This window comes from Vanacampus margaritifer, chromosome 17 (genome assembly GCF_051991255.1).
Source record: "Vanacampus margaritifer isolate UIUO_Vmar chromosome 17, RoL_Vmar_1.0, whole genome shotgun sequence".
Taxonomy (NCBI): Eukaryota; Metazoa; Chordata; class Actinopteri; order Syngnathiformes; family Syngnathidae; genus Vanacampus; species Vanacampus margaritifer.
The window spans coordinates 19917336-19940856 of NC_135448.1; the positions used below are offsets into that span (position 1 = coordinate 19917336).

The 23521-nt window shown below is 45.7% G+C and overlaps 1 protein-coding gene across 6 annotated transcripts; it reads right to left on the minus strand.

Moving 5' to 3' along the window:
* Nucleotides 1-1371: 1371 nt before the first annotated feature.
* On the minus strand, nt 1372-23147 carry nfyc (nuclear transcription factor Y, gamma). Of its 6 annotated transcripts, none has more exons than XM_077548318.1 (11): nt 23042-23147; nt 10005-10114; nt 9857-9925; nt 8531-8644; nt 6821-6916; nt 5923-6099; nt 4620-4688; nt 4324-4470; nt 3237-3341; nt 3098-3157; nt 1372-2742 (listed from the first exon to the last, which is right to left on the minus strand). In XM_077548318.1, exons 2-11 carry the CDS (start codon nt 10101-10103, stop codon nt 2623-2625), a joined length of 1056 nt encoding a protein of 351 aa, XP_077404444.1. In that variant the 5' UTR covers nt 10104-10114; nt 23042-23147; the 3' UTR covers nt 1372-2622. The 6 variants fall into 6 exon arrangements, with proteins under 6 accessions (XP_077404444.1, XP_077404441.1, XP_077404443.1 ...); XM_077548315.1 differs by having other exon boundaries at nt 9857-9928; XM_077548317.1 differs by lacking the exon at nt 23042-23147 and adding an exon at nt 18405-19090.
* Between the last annotated feature and the right edge of the window lie 374 nt (nt 23148-23521).

Below are 23521 nucleotides of genomic sequence, written 5' to 3' on the forward strand. Positions count from 1 at the left end.
TGGTGTGCTAATTGCGGCAATCAATGAGCAGATAACAATGAGAACATTTTCAATACGTTCAACTGGACTCTCAATGCACTCACTAGCCAAAATATTAGGTACACTTGGAACCCAGCCCAATGCCCAACTGTGTGACGTTTAATTCCTATAAAACTATATAACAATCTAGCATTTCACGTTTGTCAAGTAAATACTAAAATATGAAATAGGTTTCACTACTTTAAATGTCTGCAAAAGTCCACGTAAAAACGCCCATAAACATGTTGCGGGAGGCCCACACGTGCAAAGCAAAACCATCCTTCTCATTGGACAAGCTGCCAACCGGTCACACGGTCCAGAATCGGGCGGGCGGGGGTCCAAAGCAGCCCGGCCGGTGCCGGCCAAGACAAACACCAGCAGACAATCCCCCCTCATGCTCGACTTAAGCCGCCCGTCCGACATTCTCGGCCCGCTCATGAATGCCGTTATTGTTGGCCCACGAAGCCCCCACGAAGCCCCCACGAAGCCCCCATGAGCCGCCCGCCGACTACCGTTGTGCTCGGCGAGGTCACAAGGTGGCAACGAGATGGTGACGTTTGTGCTCCGCATCAGCGGCCACGTGCTCTAATTAGCCCTCGGGTGGCGTGCGTGAAAGGGGACGCCTGATAACCTGTGACTTGTTGTTGCGTCAGGAGGAAGAAGATGAAGAAGATGAAGAAGATGAAGAAGATGAAGAAAGGGCTGAAAGGTTGACCATTAGGCAAACGCAGGCCCGGGAGCCCCAAATGACTCAAAAGTCCACCGGTTTGCTTTTTGGAACAATAGCGGTGACGAATGGTACACTCGCCATAATATTGGATGGATGCTGCCCCCAAGTGGTCACTTTCAAAAACACAGGACTCACATTGGAAGGAGGCTGGATGGACTCCAAAAGAACAACTAAGTTAGCAACCAAACATGATTCGTCACACTTATGTCACCATTAACAAAGTTTAAAATCTTGATTGTATTTTCAGAATATTATTCAGTAACAACATAAAGACTGAACACTTACCTCAAGCGAAGACTCTCATTTCACCTGAAAAAAAAAAACATGAGTTTTTTGACATTCTTGAGTGCCTTTGAGGAATGAATTTGTTTGTGAGTGGAACTGCTCAGACTCCAGCCTCTTTTTTTCCACTTAATTAATTTTGAGCATATATTTGAATGAAGTCACACAAACACGTTGTGGTGTACCTGCTCCTGCGGTGGACAGGCTTGACAGGACGCTTTTCAAACATGTCCCTACTCACTCACTCACTCACTGAGCGCCTCACTGGCCTAAAATCAACAAGAAGAAGCATTCACGGTTTGTTAGTAGTTCAAAGGTACAAAACCCAAACACAACAAAGATTTCAGGGTTTTTCTTTTAATTTGTTTTTTTGTCACCAACAAAGTTTGCGTACAAAACATCCAAAATAAAATAAAATGGTACCGATCTTTCTGCATGTTATGCAGGCTGGCAGTTTGGACCACACGAAACAAATCAGGATCATCACTGATCATTGACCTTTGGCAAAAGCCCCGACCCCTCGTGCCCGACATCCTCCTTGGACGCTTCCCACGTAAATGATACAAAAACAGGCCAGAGCGCATCAGCGGGTGATTTGGGAGAAATACACGAGGGTTTCCTTCCAGATGGAGGCAAAATGTCTACAATATGCAGTGGGAGGATATTTTTACTCAGCAGATTCGAAGGTGCAGAAAAGTCGACTTCAAAATCAAAACTGAAAGGTTTCAAGGTAAGTCTGAGGTCAACAAAAACGCCGTCAATCCCCCATTTTTCATAAATGCACCCGTTTTTCTCTCTCTACTGTCTGCATCAAAACTGTTGTTTACGCTGAACATAAAATGCGACGTGAAAGATGAAAACAAAACAAATGCCTGTTAAGAGTATGTTGACTTTGTGTAAATGGAAAGTTGCCCAGCGAACATGAATACGATCAAGATCAGTCTGTTTGTTTATTTTTATGCGGCGCCGCGTGATACACAACTCGCCCATTTCGGTGGCGAGCGATGACCGGCGAGGATGACGACAACATCCCCAAAATAAAGCCAAACTTTGACGTCCAGTTTTGTGGATGATCTTGCCTCGAGAATGAAATCGACAACAGAGTTCAAAGCGTTCGGTTGCTGGTTCGCGGCTTTTTATTTTGACTATGGTTTTATTGAGGCCGACAGAAGTTTTGTGGATGGATTTGAATGGGGCAGAGCGGGACCCTTGGTTGTTTGTGGGCGTGGTTTGCAAAAGGCCAATAACTGTACAAAAAAAGGATGAAACAGCGATAAAGGGAGAGAAGGATCAGCACTTTCAAAATAAAGACAAAAACAACAACAGTGTTTTAATTGTAGCTGCTGAAGCTCCTCCTCCAAGTGTGTGTGTGCGTGCGTGCGCGCGTGCGAGGTATATGGCTGCTTCCGCCCAATGACGAGACAAAATGGCAGACGGGATGTGGTCGAGAGCGTATCAAAAACGTATAAAAACGCGAAAGACTACACATAGGAGGCAACGCAACATAATCATGAAAGATTCTACTATACAAAAAAAGAACAACAAAAACGCGGCGGTGGTGGCCGCGTTTGGACGAGGCGGTGGGTTCGAGCTCAGTCGGTGGTGACCTGCGTGACCTGCGTCTCTCCCGTTTGGCTGGTGGACTGAATGAACATGGGCTGGCTCAGATCCTGACCCGCCGGCACCGTCACCTGCTGGATCTGATACAACTGCTGCAGGACCAGAACACACACACACAGGGAGGCGGGGCTTAAAAGCCAACTTACAAAAGACAACTGTGGCTTGAAACATGAATTTGACATCCTAACCTTTGTTCCAAAACCTAACCTACTTGAAATCATCAACCTTGTTTAAAATCTTATCCTGGCCTTAATACAATAAACTCGGCTTGAAATCCGAAACATGGACTGAAATTCTATTGCTAACGCTAACCCTTGCTTTAAACCCTGATTTGGAAGAGCCACCCCTGCTTGCACCCCAAACTTCAAACCTTAACCCAGTCTTGAACTCCCAATTTGAAACCCTAACTCCGCCCTGAGCCTAAAGACAACTTGGTGCGTCCGTTACCTGTCCGTCCGTGAACTGGTTGAACTGTTGCTGTCCCGGTTGTACTTCTGTCTGCGTGATCTGCAGGCACGAGGACGGCGGTGGGTGAGCAGCCGATCAACATTCAGGGTCAGAACTGAAGACACAAAATGGCGCCTACCTGCTGCGTGTTGGCCAGGGTCTGAATCTGTCCTTGGACCACCTGCGCTCCGGAGACGGGCTGGGCCAGGCGGATGTACTGCAGCTGGCCCGTATTGAGTTGCACCTGCACTCGGTGGACACAGGGGGGAGACAAAGTGGCAATTAGCGCAGTGGGGCGACGATGTTAAATAGGGAACCGCATAGTTGCCAATTAATTGTTTTTGTAGCCATGAATACTCCAGGAAATGCTACGGCTAAGAAACCAAATTGGTTGAAAAAAACCCCATCCGCTTTTATGGCTGGTAGAAAACTGCAACAGCGCTCGGGTGGTATAAATGTGGTAATGCGCTCCCCTTCTAAATAGCTTAAAGACAATCCAACTTCCCCAAAACAACAGGAAAGGAAGTTCTGAATGTCTTCAAAAGCACTTGGGCTGTAATTACTCCAAAATATAACCAGTGACTGTGAGTTTTAGGTGTTCAGCACTTAACCAGTAGAGGGCAGTCACGCACTAAACATGCCCAGGAGAAGAAAGGAACAGGACGTTCTTGACCATGTTGCACCCATGTTTACCACTGATCTGAACATAAGACTGGATAGCCGATAGAAAGGCCAAGACTTTTGAAGTTGGGAGGCCACCATATTGCTCCTTATTGCCTTCGTCAAATCTAATATTGGGCTCTAAGGAACTGAGCACTAAAAGAAAATGGGGTTCTTCAAAGCAGCAAATACCAGCCACTTGTTAAAAAATAGTGCCCACCCCGCCACAAACCCTAAAACCGTGGCGGCCCCATACTAACTGGCTACGAGTTGTAAATGTCTAATCATATACTGCATCGTTTATCCAGTAGTGTGCTCGTGAGATGGGAGGAGCAAGATGGCCGCCCTGTGGCTTCAACGGCTTGCACGGGCTATCCAGTCATAAATACAGATCAGTGTTTACTTACTTGTAACACAATTTTACACGTGTAATTGTATATATAATAATGTATGTGCGGAAAATTACATTCAAGACTTTTTCATTCCATTTTAGATTAAATGTACGACCGACTTTACATTGAAAAATCCCCTTGCAAAATCATGCGACGCCGATGGCGTTCCCTCACCGGAATCTGCTGGATCTCGCCCGTGTTGGTGATGATCTGCTGCATGACCTGCATGGTCTGGCCCTGGGCTTGGGCCGTCTGCGCCTGACCCCCCGCCTGCACGATCTGCACCTGCTGGTCGCCCACCTGCATGGCCACGGGAGCGCTCTGGGGAAAGACGCACACAAAACGGACGATGGTGTTGAGGGGTGGGGAAAGAAAACGAGGCATACAAGGTGACATTCATGGCTGAACCAGGAGGGGGCGCACTGATGCGGGCCAGAAAGAGCAGACAAATAAGTGCATGTTGTGTTTACCGTGATGGGCGTGCCCTGTGATTGCACCTGCACTTGCTGTAACTGCTGCATGGTGGCCCCTTGAAGCATCTGATGGGCCACAAGAGGAGGAAAAAGAAAAAGCAAAGCCCAAGAAAGGAAGGGGAGGATGAGAACATGGAGAGAAAGGCAGCGTGAGAAAAGCGGCGACATGTTTTGGGCGGCACAATGTGAAGCAAAAGCAACAAAAAAAAGGATCAAAGCGTCTGTATGAGAAATGGCAGGAATGGTCGGGGAGCTTCACAAACATGGCAGACGCACACAAGGGCCGGTGAGAAGCTTCTTTACTTCTTGCTCCTCCTCTTCCTCACGGCCTCTCAGGAGGACACACAAGTGCTAAGCTAGGCTATCCAATTACGCTGAGGAGGCCGTCTGTGTTGTCGCTCACGCACGCGGATGCGCACACACACGCACACACACAACCATCTAGGAGAGCTATTTTGCACTGCACAAAAAAACATGCTAATGCTAAAAACAAGGCTAACAACAATTTGACTTGAAACGCTCATTTGGAACGCAAACTTGCCCTAACGCTGGCTCAAAACCCTAATCCTAACGTGAAACCATAATTTAAAACCCTAAATAAAACCCTAACCCCGCCTTGAAACCAAAATCAAACCATCATTTTGAAAATCTGAAGCTGCTTAAAACCCCAATTTAAAACCCTAACCTTGGCTTGAAACCCGAGTTGAATGTCCTTACACTGGCTTGAAACCTTAACCCCAATTTAAAACCCTAACCTTGAATGAAAACCCTACTTTCAAAACTCTAACCCTGATAGACCCCCATTGAGCCCCCTCCTAAAACATGAACCCTATCCTGATATAACCTTGAAACCCTCATTTGAAACCTTCATCTTCATTTCCTTACCCTGGCTTGAAACAAGAGGCAATGATTAATCATCAACTAATTGATTATGGAATGAAACCCTAATTATTTTTGATCATCGAGTAATCATTTAGAGACCAAGAATTGTCCAAATCTTCAGAATTTCAGCCCTTAAACAGTAACAACTTCAACTTATTTTGAAATGAGTTTGAAAGGCTCATTTGACTAAATGCTACCAACGTGTGCAAAATTTGGTCATGAGCGACCAGTCGCACGGCCTATTTTTTAGAAACAATTCCTCCTGTGTTTGTTAGGTCAACTGCTTCCTCTTCAGCGAGAGCGTCTGCGCGCGTCATGGGTGCGAGCTAACCAATGTCAACAAAGCCAGGTGCTTGTGCCCGCTACTAAAGCGCAATCAGGATGCCCGGGACCGGCTGGAGCTCAGTTGTGTCGGTACCTGTCCTTGCTGCGGCTGCGCGATGATGATCTGCCCGGGTTGGATGGTGGTCGCCGTTTGGGCGCCGGCCTGCTGCCCCTGTTGCGTGCCCTGAACCTGCACGGCGCCGGGCTGCTGCGCCAGGGTGAAGTAGTACTGCACCGGCTCCGCCGGGGCCACCGTCTGACGCATCTCCTCCTACGCGCACACCACGCAGAGGAGGACGCTTGTCAGCACATTATGTTGTGGAAGCGGGTGTAATGGTAGAGGGGAGCCACTGATGAATAACTGATGGGCTGCGACTGCAGGGGGGGGACGAGTGAGGCGGTCTGGACTGGAGATCCATTCCAAGCGCATCATGCATGCTGCTCCATGTGTTTGCTTCTCTTACTTAGCAGGGACGAACATAGTGGAAAAGATGTGCGTATGTTCTAATAGACTTGATCCACAACACATTTACTACTTTCCTATTGGCCAAAACGTTCAAGTACACTGCGCACAATAGAAAGACAACAGCTCAAAATAATGCTCTTGGGGCGTGTTGGCAAATCCCTCCCCGCGGCATCCAGAAGCGCCAACACAGCGCGCGCACGCTGACCCGTGTCCCGGCCGTCACCAGGAGCGTAAACAGCCTCCTCCCAGCTCCCATCACAGCACAGCTGAGAGTGTAGGATGTTTACACGCCCGGGGACGCAAATAGCTCACGCGTCCGTCTTCTCCTTTCCCCCAAAAGGTCGGCGGGAGCCGTCGCCGGTCGTCAGGAGCAATAAGACGCTGCAAACATCCGACTGAAAGCCCTTGCAGTGCCGACCGACAGCTTCCAGTCAAGGATGTTTACAGCGCCTCCAGGTTGCCAACGGGGGAACGGCAGCTGGGACCACATGCCCAGACTAAAAAATAAATGAATAAAAAATCCTACCTGTCGCTTCGGGGGCTTCAGGTCATCTCGGGGGACGATGTCGATGAGGAAGTCAAACTGGTCAAACTTGGTTATTGCCATGGCGATGTCGTTCCGCTGTAAACATGGCAAAAACGTACATTTTCCATTGTTTTGACAATTTAAACTCCTCTTTTTGAAAATAGCAGGGTTAGAATTATTTTTGAATTTTTCATCAGTTTTTTTTTTATATTTTACTTTTTTGTTTTTAGAGTGGGTTAGTTAGTTTTTACTTGTTAAATGCAAGATCTAAAACAAGTCACAAGTGTGATGTAATAAAGTAAATTACAATTCCCAAGCAACTTTTCTTCTTCTATACAGCCAAAATGTAATACTAAAATAAATATTTAAAATAAACCCAAACAGTTATGCGGTAACTTGTTTTTATTTTATTTCATTAACAAAACTGTTTCTTCATTTTCAGTTTCAGTTATGTCATTATTTTTCGTACCATAATAGCCTTGGAAAATAGTCGCTAAGGGGGAGGGGGGGGGGGGGGGTCAGAAAAATGGTTAAACATAATAAACAAATCGCTAACTAGCTGTTCCCCACCATGATATTAGTGTAAGTAATGCAAGTTAGCAGGGACGCGCTTTAAACTACAAAAGCTGCAAATTAAAAGAAAAAAAAAATCCTGCGAAATGCTTATTTGTGATGACTAAAGTCAACTTGATTCAAACTCTACATCTCTTCCCATATCCACATCCGAGAGCCGCCGCTGCTGCCGCCTCTGTGGAATTTTCCACAGGATATTGGCTGTCAGACCCCCCCCCTCCATTGTGACCCTCCCAGCACTAGGGGAGCTATTTATAGTCACTTGATTAATATCTGGCCACACCGGGTCACACATCTACACTTGTTCCATTGATGAGCGTTGCCGTGGTGACCCCCAACGGTGTCCCGTGCACGTGTGTGGGGGGGGAAAACTTGCATCTGTGGCTTCGCAGGAGGCAATTTCCTGCAGATGACAACAATTCCGAGGTGCCTTCATGTCTGGAGTCAAAAATACTCGCTCTAAACCGGCAAGTTCAGAGCAGCAGGCTTGAGCCACAGCACCCTCTACTGCGGGGTGTGGCGACCGTTACGGCTTTGCTTTTCCATGACCCCCGAGGTGTGCTGTGGTGGCTATGCTAGCCACTGCTACAGGGGGTCCTCGGTTTTCTTGAGTTTCCCATTTTCCTTTTCCAGCTGCACACTGATGAACGCGATAGCATACCTGCATCAAAGCACATACTTGAAAACACACACACACCGACTGGCTAATCTCCGCGAGGTATGTGAATGGATAAAGTGGACTTAAGGGCTTTCATGTTCTGCTTCACAATTTTCCCTTCTTAACATCCCGGTGAGACGAGCTCTGAGCCGACTTCCCAACTGTTCCCATCACCGCTTGCTGCCCCCCTCCCTCCCCCATGTCATTCCCAGAGTCCGGCTTATTCAACTTCGGGCCCAAATGGCAGCGTGGGGCGGGCAGAAAGTGGGTCAGTGGCGCCCGCCTGGCTTTCAGAGTCAGTGGAGGGAGAGAGAAGTGAAGGCAGAGTCATTCCTCAGGGGGGACGGCTGGAATGAGGGCCCCTTTTGCTTGTCGCAGACCCTCAGTCAAGCGCGATAAAAGCAATGCGGGCTTCTTTTGCGCAAAAGAAAGATGAAGGCGCTACATTATGAACAAAGACAGTCCGGACTACAACTGACCTGTAGCGTGCGTCGCTTGTTGTCCTCCGTGTGGATCCACGCTCGGAGGGTGAGCTCCGTGATGAAGATTTGCGCAGCTTTAGCGAACAGCACGGGCGCCTCGGCACTGATCATCTGTACCGTTCGCGGGGAAAAAACAAAACAACACATTCTAGTGCTTTTAAAGGCCAATGCAGCGTGAATCAGACAACGTTTGGTTGGAAAATGGGAATGAGAAACGTACAGCATTTCCTCAAAAAGTAAACGTTGTGCACAACTGACTTCTGTTGCTAATCAAAACAGCAGCAACTACAGAGGCATTAGCAGTCTAAGGACTAGGGACATTTCACAAATTGTGAACAAGCTACCTGTGAAGTATCAATGAGAAAATAATGATTAGCCCATGTGTATAGTGAGCATCTATTTTGGAATCAGTTGCTAACCAAAACAGCAGCACTTAGAGAGGCACATCCAAGTATGAGCCTAAAATGAATTCCTAGCGAGGCATTCAAGATGATTTAACAATGATTAGCCAGTAGACTCAAAGTTCACAGACGTAACTGTTCACACAGGGACGTTAACAAGTTAACGCTGAACTCTGTTGCTAATCAAATCAGCAGCACATGCAAAAGCACTGGAATATTCTCGTGGAGCCTTGCAAAATGTTCCGCGGCGTATTAAAAATGATTTAGAACAACAATTAGCAGTAGCCTCTGAGGTTCATCCACGGACAATACAGAGTAAACTGCCCATTTCAACTTTGTCGCCAACCAAAACAGCAGCACCCGCCAGGGCCATATACAGCCTTTGAATTGAATTCATGTGTTCCAACGTGCTCCCTGGAGATATTCAAAATGATTAAACAACCATTAAAGAGTAGACTCTTGACTTCTTAATGAAATGTTATCATTCACAAATACATTAAAACGCCTGTTTTGCTAGCCAAAACAGCAGCTCATAAATAATGTCTTCTTGCAGCGCGTTCTCTGAGCGGTATCAAAGATAACTTAACGGCAATTCGCCAGCAGACTGAAACGTGGCGGTTCCCCAACGTTGTCCAAGTCTATGTTTAAGCTCGGCCGCTAACGTGAGCAGCGAAAGGCGACGACGAAGCGTCGAGAGCTGCGGTGTCGCAGGTCCCAGAAGGCTCTCGCTGTCCTCACATACACGCCAGTGATCTCCTGATCTCTTTACCGCATTTAAGCCGCCGCTTAACAGGAGAGGACGCTGCTCTTGACACGACACGGGCCGCGGCCCGCTAGCGATAATCCTGCGGTAACGAGCCAAATAAATGTCCCGCCACGTGGCGCGCTGGCCTTGCGGGAGTCGAACTCCGATGTGGTTTACCTTCACGTCCTCATCCAGCTTCATTATTTTCTTGATTCGAGCCAGCGGCAACTCCTGCACGCGGAAGTCCTTCTGGAAACAAACGGGTTTAGTGAGAGACAACACGAGCACGTGGTGAGCGGCAACGTTTGGGCGACCGCCGACGTACCACAGTCAAGTTCCGGATCTCCTCCATGACGCGAGGCCAGAAGGACTGAAGGGTCTGCTGGGCATCGCTGCCGCCGGCGCCGAACGAATCCGCGGACATGCTCTACAAAGCTGCGCGGAGACAACACACACATTTTCACCTTACGGTTCCGTTTGCATTGATAAGATGCAGCTTGTTGGCACCGTTCAGCAACCGGACCAGTCGGTCGAGCACCATGGACAGAATTTCTGACAACTGAAGATCTGAGCTGTTTAATTGACACCTGTGTGTCTTTCACGCCAAGTTCACGCGGAATCACGCCGTTTACTCACCTGGGTCTTTAGCAAGGAACTGCGAAATCCAACATGGCAGATCATTTGACAGAGGAGAGTCGCGCGTTAAAAGGATTTTTCTGTTCACGCAGCGGCCATCTTGCATCTGCTACCGTAACGGAAGCATGCAAATTGGCAGGTCACCGTTGAACGCCATTTTGTGTTCTGCCTTTTAAACAAAGTGATGATGTTGGCGGCAAACAACAAATGTTTGGAACGTCGCGCCACTGTCCCGGCTTTCCTCAAATTCCCTCCCATGCAGCTGCTCGGCGATCACTATGGATGCGCAGTAAAAACAATATTTGCGCTAGATGGTTCAACTTTGGCCTGCGTAGCAGATTTGGACTTTACGGACCAATGGAAATGACGCGGTTTGATGATGTCATTGTATCTTATATTCCCGCATGTCCAACAGTCACGCACCCTCCCTGATTTCCCACTGATCAGGAACGGAATGCTTGACGCTATGCTACTTTTTGCTCCGCTAGCTAGCAGCTGGATAGCTAGCACAGCGAATGCTAAGATGATCATTTTTACAGTTGGTATCGTTGTATGTACTGTTAGCGTTAAAAATTCCATTTATACCATGATATGAATTTTAGGCCAGAGTCAGTGTCAGGTATTAAAAGTTCACATCCTTGCCCTGACTTCTCAATATTCAGTTGCTACAACCAAAGGTGACAACTGGGTGGGTGGGTCGACTCATCCCCCCACCCCCGACCCACAACGTTGTGTCCAACAGTGAATCTCTGAAGCTTATGGTCACCTTGTAATTGAGCACCTGGCGTCAAGAAGACAGATGATCTCAATTGCTGTTCACGGCGAGGCCTTCCTCTTGGTCGAAGTCATGTGTGGCGACGCTATTAAAAGTAGAGGACGGCGCTATCCCGCCTCCGTGCTGGAAACATTCTAAAAGCGTGGCGTCCCGGGATGAACCCAAGCGCTCACTGGCTTATTATAACACAAAGCGTGGCATCGTTTAAGCAGGTATGTCAAACACAACCGGGTCATATTCCATCACACACTATTATTATCATCTTCATTTTAAAAATAAGGCCTAAACGGGCTTCTATTCTGGTCCTGCTGGGATTGTCACCATCTACAGTACCACATAGCTGGAGCTCCTCGCCCGCCGTGTTTAGGATAGCAGCCATGCCAGCGTGTTCAGTCACAAAGGAATCAAGTAACAAGTAGACGAGCGCTGCTAGCTCAAGAGGAAGCCGAAGGAGGGGGTTTGGGGGGTCTGAAAGAGGATCCAGCAGGTTACTACGGCATGCCAGGAATCTGCTGTCTGTGTGTGTGTGCGTGAGATGGGGGGCGGCATGTCTGGGCACGCACAACTACCAAGTGTCTGGATCGCGGTCTTGCGCTTAAGAGATGCGGGGAGCGCTTGCCCAAGTTCGCGCCAAAGTGCCACAGGCTTGAACACAGGACGGGGAGACGCCGCCGCCGGCGATGTGCCCAGACCGCTAAGCTATGTGGGTCAAAACCATCCACAGGCGCAGAAATACATGCCAGGTAGAATGTAAGCCCAAGAGTGGTCGAACTTTATTTGATATGACGAGATTAGCAACAGTGTAAAAGTCTACCAAGCAGAAACCGACGGAACCAGTAACAACTATCAGACCTGCATCAAGGCCCATCGGAACGTGTCCCATGACTGGTAAGTTGTTGGCTTGAAAAAAAATCAAGCTGTGCAGAAAGACACGCGATGCCCAAGTTCTTGATGAACAGGTGAATACGATTTGCCACATGTCGCAGGTCAAAAACTGGAACAAACTCCTTGATCTGGACCAGAATTCATTAGGTTTTGCATGAACACGTTCCCCTTAACACATTTTGGGGAACACAATGCGTGTTAAGTAACTCTCCCGCACCTTACCGAAAAACCACAATCGAGACTGAAATGATTCAATTGTCAAAACGTGGAGCCAATTCCTTGATTGCCATCGAGATTTCAGTTTGAGTTCAGGTTGCCCAACTCATTTTTCTAAATCACAACAATGGCTAGCCCAATACCCCAAAATAAGGCCGGTATTGGTCTGAAACCAATACAGGCAGTCCTCAAGATACGGCGGAGTTGCGTTCCTACGCTGGCGACGTAACCCCAATTTGGATTTAAGTCGGATTTCACCGTTAAAGTCCATATTTACATCAGAATTCTTTGTACAGTAATTTAAAAAAAAAAAAACATATTTGCGTGACCCGGAAGCGAAGGAACCAATATTTCGTGTTTCCGCACGGACATTCATTGCCGACGGACGGCAAAGCAGAGTTAATTCAAACTTAAACATGGAAATGTGACGAGCCAACCGACGTCCGTTGCTGGAGGTAACAACAACACAACTTGAAAATGGCGTGTTTACTGTGTGAAATTAACGAAAAAGAAGGTGCGGCAAGCGAGGCACGGGCGTCATAAAGTCGAAAGCACGCAAATTGACGATTCCCTGTACCTGGTATTGGTACTCGCATAGCCCTACTTTTCATATCCACTGTATATAAAAGGACCCAAAAAATGGTACGATATAAAACAGGACAATGTACTTGTGTTTAAAAAAAATGCATAAAAGTGAAAGCAATTCTTTGGTTTGCAGGAAAACGTTGTGGGCCCAAGGTGACCGATGACAGCAGATTTCCTCTCTGGACGGTCGCGGGTGCCGGCGAACGTGGCAGCGGCCTAAATGAATGCGACAGAGAGGCCGCTGTGGCCATCAATGGCGTCGCTTGTAGCTGCCATGACAGTCGAGTGATTGACCTTGACAATAGCCCGCCGCACTCGCTCGTCCGCTCCGCTTCGGGCTTGATTGAAACGCGGCGGCTAACCCCGCCGATGCTCGCCGACGTCTTCCGGCGCCCGGCGTTCCGAAAGGCAACAAGGCAAGAGAAGACTTTGTTTGTCCCGGAGGAGGCGGTTAAATCAGCAACTGGTCTCGTGGTGAATCGGAACAGGATGGCCTTGTCCCCGAGCGTGCCTGCCAGGCGGGGCGAGTCGCTCTCGCTCTCGCTCACGCTAACCTGAACAATTGAACCCATTAGCGTCGGGAGCGAGACTTCAACGTCATGGCAACGGCGTGGCGGGAAACAAAAGGCAAACTTTTCAACACATTCACTTTCTTTCCACGCCCCGCACGGATCCGTGTGAACTTTGATCTAAATACGCAGAAGGGTCGCTGATAAGGGGCAGGAAATGAGTACAAACGCGGCACAAAACATTCAGTACAGCTGTCAGAGAGGTTCGACTTCATTATTGTGCTCTGGTCAGAGCGCTTCCTAGTATTTGAGCTTACCGTGAGAAAGGTTCAAAATCACAGCAAGTTATCCAATTTCACTTCATTGGTTTGAAAATGTCGTTACGGCAAATCATTTATGCCGGCGACGTATCATGACAGGCAGAAGGTATCATTAACGGTTGCCATTAACACGACAAAATGGCTTGACTAAACATGGCCACATTTCACGCTGAGCAAACGTATGTCAAGTGAGACAATAATGACCTACGTGTGTTTCAAATTTTGTTTGGTGGTGAACTGGCAAATATTTCGAATATAAAATATTTGCCTTGGCTCAATAAAGGTTGGGAGAAAGTGCATCGGAAGAGACTTTCCCACGGTGACATTCCGCAAATAGATGACGTGACGTAGCCGGGGAAGGCGACGATTGCTTTCAACACGGCAGAAGTGAGAGTCGGGTGTCAAATTTCTCAGTACCTTTTTTTAAACACAGAAACAGCCCATAAAACGACTTACACATACGGCATGAACATGTTTTTTGTTCACTATTCTGTAAAAGCAGGAGTTGAATAATGAAATGAATATTTGTTTGTAATCAACAATGTGATGATGAAAGTTGAGTCAAAGTCGATTAATCAATGACGCAATTGCCGTCGTAGGTCGACTCGCTGGCTGATCGATTCAACCGCTGGCATAAACGGCACCAAAAAATGAGCTAGAGACAAATTGTTCTAGAACAGAACAACAAAAGTGAGAAAGGAGGGAAAACGTCACCATTTAAAAATGAGTTTGGGAATTTAAAATGTTACAAAAATAGTAACATACAAGCTAAACTTTTCTTTTTTGGCTTGTGCTGTTCTCTTTAAATTGCAACATGGAAAGCTTAGAAAATGTAAACGTGGTATGAAAACTCTAAATCGAAAGGAAGTTAATGAAGACAAGACGATGCTAATTCCTATCTGGACGATCAATGTTTTTCTTCGACGCCAACTAGCTTGTTTGCTAACGTGGGCTTCGTGACGGCGCACTGCAGAGGACGTCTATCGTCTCTTCTTCCCTGCAGCAGCGCCGTCATCGTCCTTTCGGGTCGCCAGAAGCGGCGGTGTCGGGTTCCCGGCCGCTGACGTTGACCTCAACCTTTACGACTTTCACCTGACACCCTTTGTCGGAGAAAGTCGATGCCGCCGCGCTGAGTCAGCATCAGCGCTAATGTTGCTCTGGAGCGGGACCTCGCTCGCCCAACCGCCCGCCCGCCTCTTTCCGCCGTCTCATCCTTTTCCCGCCACGGCAGCGACAAACACGAGATAATAGCGGTTAGCCGTAGCGTACGCCTCGGTGTTCTCTTTAATAAGAGGAGTGTAATCAGGTGTATAAATAAGTTGCTCTATGGGTAAAGGAAATGCTTTACGGCTAATTGGCTTCCTAATGAGCTGATGAGCGTGTGATTTTATTTTTTATTTTTTTGCAGAGAGGACTGATAAGATTATCCTAAGGTGAGTCAGCATGTGACAACTGTCGGTCAAAGCGCAGGCTGATCCTATCGACCGCATGCGTTTTTCCTGCCTCGTTTGTAGCTATGATGCTAACGAACAAAGGTGGCAAATTGCTGTGTTGGACACATTTTATGACCAACTTTACATGGACGGCGCAATATTATAAATAAAGTACAAGCAACATTTTTTTGCTTGAGTAACAGTTCCCCCCCCACTTTTTCCACCATGTCGCTACTGTTTTAATTGGCAACGCTCGACACCCGTACGAGTGTTCATTCGGCGAACTCACTCCTCACCGGTAGCAAGGAATCATACCTTTAGTACTTTTCATATAGAACTTTTTATTTTATGTAGCACAGTGACAAAACATTGTGAAAAAAATCTGTCTGACGCAGATGATGATTCGCGTATGTGACCGACTGCCACAACAGCGCCATCTACTGCTGAAAAGGACTACATCAGATGTTCGATTGACTTTGAATTGAGTATCGGCAGCCTCCAAAATGACCTGACAGCTAAAAATAAAGCCAGCATCCGTCCAATATAGATACCTGGTATCGGTACTCGCCCATCCTTAGTTGTTATGGCAGACACAATAAAAAGGTTGTAACCTCTTTACAGCTATGGTATGATTTTTCATTTTTCTTGAATAAAATATTAGTAAGCAAGCCTTTTTTTGTGCTTGAGTAACTTTTTCCTAGATTTTGTCACTTGTTTTTCCTGCTTGGCTGTTCTGCATAAAAGGCACAGACACGGAAAAATGACAGAAAATGTAAAGTTTTTACAGCTAGAATATGAAACTGTTGAAAAAGTTAAGTACAGAGGAGCCTTACAATCTGCGGCGGAGAAGGACCGAGCACGACCACAAATGTCTGCAAATACACTGAAAACGCTAATAAAATAAATAAATACAAATATGCTACTAATGGGATTCTTTGTGTTTTTTAAAAACTGAGTAAAAAAGAAAAACAAAAAAGATGTATACCTTGTAACCAGCCAATGCCAACTTTAAAAAAAATAAATACAAGTAAGCCTTTTGCTAGACTAAGTTTTGAGAACAAAAGGTCCATTTTCCGTCGGAGAGGACCAGTAAAGTTGTCATAATGTGCGTCAGTAACAAGTGTCAGCCCGACCCGCCGCGCGCCAATCCGGGTGTGACCATGTCATTGAGGTTTTTAATTTCCGATCTGACTAACCGATATAAAAACGCGCGTGTGTGATCCCAACGTCTGATCCGCGCCGAAAATAACTGCATTTTACAGCGCCGACGAGGTCTGACGAAATCCTGACGGGAGACGGACGGCTTCCTTCCTCGGGCGCTGCGACCTCGAGCCGACCTTCCTGATGGTGACGGGTGAAATGAGTGAAGGTCTGGGGGGGGTTACAAAATGTGTCGCCGTCGTAGCTTTGCGCTAAAGCTGCCGTCTTTGGCAATTGATGTCGACCTTGAGAGAGGCGTTGACAAATAGAGGGACCGGTCCAACATGCGGGGTCAATCATCTACTACTAAAGAAAAACAAGTTCCCAGGAGGGCATTACAGATTAACGATCCCGCCTGGGGGGTTTTAGGACACAAAATCATGTATTTTGTTTAACTTTGCCCTGCATTGGAGAAAACTCCATGAAGTGCTCGTCACTGATCTGTCAAGGTCATTTGGCAGAAGAGAACGCAACGAGGGAGGGTGGAGGGAGACGAACGGGACGGGTGTGGGTGGGGGGTGCAGGTTTTGCACTGCAGCACTGGTGTGAACCCAGACTTTTGTTTGTTAGCACGCAGCTAACAATCAAGCCTCTCTCATATTTAGCTTTCACTTCCTCCACATACTTCCTCACATTCTTGTGACCTTCATCCAGCGTGAGGCCTCCGAGGAAGAGGAGGGAGGAAGAGGGAGGGCTGACGCTACCTGCCAAGGGCAAAGGGACGCGGCACCCGCACTGACCTTAGCGTTGCGGCCCGCTACCGCCACCGCAAATCTCCACATCCAAAACCCTGAGATTTGGGAGGGGTTATTTTTAGTCTTCCTCGCTGTCGTCAAAAAACAAAACAAAAAAAAACAGTGGAAACTTTCAACAAGGGCGGGAGAACAGAAAGAGAAAGAGAGAGGGGAAGTAAGGGAAAGCGGCGCCCTCCAAAAAGATTCCATCACAAGAGATCAGATCAGACCATTACTCCCCCCCCCCCTCTCTCTCCTCACCCTCCCTCAGCCCATCTGGATGGCTGGCAGTGTTGGGAGGGGGGTGGAGGTCACGGAGACCAGCTGCACCTCCAACCCTGAAAGACCCCCAACCTTTGCGTGTCCCTTCAAGATGGATGCCGCTGCGTCAGCGGCTAAAGCTAACGTGTAAACAAGGACGTTAGCGAACGGAAGAGTCCTGATAAACCGGCATGAAATGTTACACTATCAATTTGTAATTATTGTTGCTGCTGGACGATGATCAAGAAGGAAGGCAAACACACGCAAAAAAAAAAAACAGGATCATTTTTGATGGGCAAGCGTGGAGGAAGACGGCCAAGGTAACTTTCGGGTTTTGTCAACGTCTTAAATTGTATTTCGCTCTAGTACGTCATTTTTTTATATTTGACTTTTTTACCAATATTTTTGTATACTCGTTTTTAGTATTTAATATTTTTATATTTGTGTTTTTGTTGTTCTTTGTTCTAATACGATGTCACATTTTTATAATTTTTCAAAAAATATTTCTTAGACTATTTTTGGAATCTCTAGTGCTTATTTTGTCTACAACTTTCCAGACATTTCATTGCATAGTTTTTATTATATATTTGTGCCTAAAATTTGGGTATTTTAAAAAATATTTTTGTACTATTTCCCCGCAACTATTTCACATTATTTGCATTTTTCCACATAACATATATATCTTCTAATATCTTTTAATTTTGTATTTGAGCATTTAACACAAGTATTTTGTACTACTTTGCTGCTATTTGTGCATTTTCCGTGCATGTCTTTCAAATATTTCCAGAATTGTCTTCAAATTGTTTCGGTATTTCCGTTTAATCTCCATCCATCCATTTTCTGTAGCGCTTCCCCTGAGCCCGCACTATCTGACTTTGGGTTCAAATCACATTACGCCATGGACTGGTTGCTTTGATATTTCGTATTTTTTCAAATAATATTCAAAATCGTGATGAGCGGGATGACATTACAGCACAACAAGTGACAGCCTGAAGAACAGGCTACCGCTGCTACAAGTCAAGGACACAACTCGGGACAGGACAGGACAGGACAGGACAGGACAGCCTGATCACTACTAGAGGTGACTATCAAAAAGAACCGCTCAAACATACAGGTGGCCCCTGAGCCCACTTTTCAGTCTTAGATGTGTGTTTCCAGCGGTCGCACTCACCCCCGTGCCCTTCATGGTGGATGGTCCGTCCCGTGTTGATGGAGGTGGGGGAGGGGGGAGGGGGGACGCTGTTTGAGTCTCCTTGCAGCAAGAACTTCCTTCCAAAAAGGCAGCGGTGGTTCCGTCGCGGTGTGAGAAAGAAACTCTCTCCTTGAACCTTTTCTGAACCCCCCCTTCTCCCATTTGCTTTTTAAGACATCATCTTAAAAAGAAAAAAAGGAACGAGGGTTGGAGAGAGCGGTCACAGTCCGACTCCCGACTCGAACCGCTTTGCCTTTAACGCTGGCCCAGCAATCAATCTAGCCTGCTACGTGACACCCCGGCCCCGCCTCTCCACCAATGAGAGCGAGAGATGCTGCGCCGTCATTGGCTTGCCGAGCATGTCCATCACCCCCCTGTCCCCGGCCCGGCCCCCTCTGCGCTGATGGCCAACTTCCTGCTCTAAGTTACCTTGAGCGGCAGCGTTAGGGGTCAGGGGGAAGAAAAAGAGGACGAGAAAACCGTGGAAAAGAGAAAAGTCAAGTGGGAGGAAGATCTGGTGCGGCGAGAGGCTGCGCGCGGGTGCGAGCTCGTGCCGGTTTGCCTCTTTTGCATTGTCTCTTCAGTGCAAAACACCCACCCACCCCCCGGCCCCCCCTCGTCCCTTTGCCTGCCGCGCGCTGCTCCGTCTGTGGCTGCGCTCTTATTTACAATGTCAAACTAAACGTCTCCCCGTGGCCCCGCCTCTCACGCCGCACCGTTGGCCGGCGGGGGAGTGACGTGCCTGGCCGCGCTCGACGCTCATTGGCCGGTGCGGGTGCCAGTACAGACCACCGCGTGTTGCGTGTGCATGATTTAAAGTACAAGCGCGCACACACGCACACACACACTTTGTCCTTGCTTTCTCATTCATCCTTGCTTGCGGACGCAGGCACAACATGGCACTCGTCCAGATCAACGCACACTTTTTGATTCAGGAAAAAAAAGTTACTGCCTGATCGATGAATCGGCCTGCCGATAATACCTATTAGAATTGATTAAAATCGGCCGAGTTTCTTCTTTTTTTTTGGCACACATTACAAGAAAAAGGTACTGACGTTGCAATTTTTCTATCTGTTGTAAAGTTAAAACTATACTAAAAGGATAGACAAAATTATTAAAAAACAGTATCGTGGGGCCTGATAAAACCATGCTAGGACTTCAACGAACAATTATTTTAATAATCAATCTGTCGAATCTGTTGATTATTTTTTATATTAATAGATGAATCATATCGCTTTATTAGAAAAAAACAAGACATCATTTCAAATTGGCACACTGCAGAAAATATATAATCAGAAATGTACTATGATTCGGATAGTTAGTTACCGTTTTGGTTTGTAACGTCATCCGTCAGAAAATTGACAACGATTTTTTTTCTCCGCAAAGTAAAAGCAGATATTTGCAAATGTTTCATTTTGATTATACACAAAAATGAGAACAGATCATTTCAAATTGAAACTTGTGAGGAATAAGCAGTTAAGAAAATGAATAGATGATTATCAAAATAGTCGACTAATTTACGGCCAGAATGGAGCAATATAAGCCACGCAAAGATAAATACACAAAGAAGATGATCACAACTGCTCAGAGGATAAAAAAAGATGTATGCCTGTGAATACAGTATTACGATATTGTCTGTCAAAAAGTGTTGTAACCGCTCGCGCTCAAATAAGTTTCCTAAAAGTTTATATGTGACGTATTTAATGATAGCAATGATATAAAAAATCGACTAAAAAAAGCATTTGATCTATTTTCAACTTGCACTCAACAATCGCCCCGACTCACGACAGCAACAAAATGGATGCAATTAAATCCCAGTTAGACGTCAATGGAGCCGACGTCGGACTGTAGCAAGGGAGGCTAATCAAATCAAGGGCTACATATAGCTGGGGCGCTATTGGTGGACCAAACGTATTATTTGACACAAGTTGCAAGCATACAATAGTCGCCGTTGTTGGCTGGCGCACGCACCTCAAGCGTGGTGACCTTCACGTGGGGGCGGCGAGGCCAAACGGCGCTCATGTGCGCGTCCCATGTTAGTCATGTTACATCATCAGTGATTCGCACACGGACACAGAAAAGAGACCCAAAAAATCGTCGCGCACAATTTCTTCCCATGTGCATAACATGGCTGATATTTTGGTCTAATATTTGTGCATCTTGTGTCAAATTTTGGTATTTTTCTTCACGATATCTGTGGATAATATTTTGTATTATTTACTAATGTTTTTGTCAAATATTTTGTTAGTAATATTTTGTTTTATTCGTTGAATAGGAGTATTTTTTAATATAAGATAATTTGATGATTCTTGTTTATCTTTTCATTGTTTTGCCACATTTTGTCTATCACGTGTATTTTTCCATCTAATATTGGTGTATTTGATCATTTTTGCACTATTATTCTTTTGCATCATTTCCTTATATTTTTAGCTGATTCTGAACCATCGTAAAATTGAGAATTCTTGTCCAATATGTATTTATTTACTATTTTTCTCAGTATATAATTTCTTTCATCTAACATTTTTCATTATTCAGACATTTTTGTGTAAAAAAAATAATCATAATCTAATATTTTTATTTTGAATATGCTTTGTTATATGTTTGTAATACCTTTTGTATTATTTACCAATATTTTAGTTAACTGTCTGCCCTAATCTTTTGTATTGTATTCATTTTTTTGTCTGATATCTGTGCAATTGGCACATTTTCTGGCTAATATTTTCAATTATTTTGCCATAATCTTTGTCTACTATTTGGATTTTGTCTGAATTTATTTTCAAATATTTACTTACTTTCCATCTGTCTTTTTGTTTTGTGCAATTTTCATGCCAAAATCTTCACCTATTTTTATCTAATATTTGAAAATGTCATTTTGTCTAATATTTTATATTCTTACTTTTCATCTGTCCTTTTGTGTGTCATTTTATGTAGTATTTCCTATACTTTCTCCCAATTCTGTTACAAATTAAATGATTTTAAAATATTTTTAGATCTGGTTTTTATATTTTCTATTACTTTGTCTTCTTTTCCAAATATGTATTTTTTCCAAGTATTTGGTCTAATATATTGGCCTATTTTTGTCACACACCTTTCCTATAGTGTTGATACATCACCGGTGATTCTGCCACTGATATGGCAAAAAGGACGATCCAACTGAATGCTGAGAAGCAGGATGCAAGAAAGCGAGGTTGTGAAGGACACAGGAGGCAAATCCGTTCCCTTTTTCTATTTGGGTGACGAGCGCAGGGACCGAGCGGCTAGCTCGCTGCGTTTTCCAAACATGGCCGCCCGCAAAAAGGGCCTGGGCCTGCTGAGACACACCTGTGAAGGTCACGGCGGACTGCAGACCTTCTCATGACCTGCAGCGGCGGCGTGTTTGGAGATAAACACGCAGGGGGCAGATTGCACCTTTTGGTAAACACACACCATGGAGGCAAAGCTGACTTGCACCCGCTCACTTTTATCACATATTTGGCCTGAAAAAATGCTAACACCCAAAGTATATATTTTGGGGTGGTGAGGACTGAAACAGACTGGCTTTAATGGCACTAATTTCAATGGGGAAAGATGATTTCAGATACAAGCATGGCCATAGAACAAATTTAAGTCATGGCATCACAGTATTTTCACATTTTTTATTTAATACAGTATTTGTCATCCCCCCCCCCCTCCTATTTTTCCAAGATTAACATTCATCCTGTTTTCTAGCATTTATTTGTGTACGTGTGTGTGTGTGTGCGTGTGGGGGCATTATATCATTTGGTGTATTTTTTGTATTCCGTTATTCAAATACTTTTGTTGCACATGTGAACAAGAACCTTTGACGTAAAAACAGGCAGCAACATCATCCTTGTGACCTTGCGGTCTCCTTTGCCAGGCCAGCATACGTCAAACCGCTGACGTTTTTCGAACGACGTCGACTAAGACAAAAAAAAAAAAAGAGAAACTTTGGTGGCTAACAAGACGAAACCCAATGAGGGCAAAGCGTTATTTAACTTCACCGGGTGTAGCTAAACACACGAGCGTTCAAATTAAATGGTTTCAACGCGGTGTGGGCACGTTAGCGCAAACAGTAACGCTGTTGTGGATCGAGGGAAGCTAACGCGAATGCTAAAAGCTCAAAGTTAATGTTATTTCGGCGCAGCCGCCATCACCAAGTGGGAAGTTAATAAAGCTTCACTCTGGTCCGGGCAAGAATGAGCCCTAACCAATAAAGACAACGTTTGGATGTGTCATTCAGACCAATCAAACCTCGGACTACATTCCACCAATCAAGCTTTCTTGGGGGCCAATGTTGCCTCGGCTAGCAACCGGCGCCATTCGGGCTCCGTCGCCAGCGGCCAGCTGAGTCCACTGCTCGCTGACGACGCGAGCCAAAATGGAGGACAGAGGATGCCGGTTTCCCGAGCGGGCCACCCAATAAGCGCCTCACACAGCGCGGGGAGGGGAAATGGCGCCGATGTTCATCTCGCCCCCAAACAATCGTCCATTGGTCAAGAACGAGCACATGAACACTGGAGAAAGTCAAATACCCACCCCCGCGCTCGCAACCGTCGCGGGGCCAAACGCTCCGTTCACACACGTCATACAAAGGAATGGAGACTTTGAGTACTCACTTTGTTGATGTCGAAGCGCGGACCGGCTCAGCAGTATTTTTTTTTTTTTTAAGCAAGCAGAAGTGAAACAAGATGGCGGCGGATCGACCCGGAAATAGTTTTTCGCGCGAATTGATGACGTCGTTGATTTCCCGCAACCGCGTTGATGGGATTTATCATTTTGTCCAAGTGAAAAAACAGAGAAAGCATATGAAAATGAAAACCTTTTTTATTTTAACGTGAAAATGTTTTTAATAGTTAAAACAATATGATCATGAAATGTAAATGTTTTTAGCACAATCGTGTTCAATTTTATTTGTAGGTTAGTAATAAACTGAAAAATGGTCAAAAAATGCTTTCATTAAAAATGCTTAGCATCTTTCATAACCGATTGTTTGACAATTGCCTTATTTTTGGCAATTTTATTAGCATGATTTTTATTTTATTTTTTAAACAGGAGTAATTGTAACATTTTAAGTAACCGTAATTAGATGTTTGCAT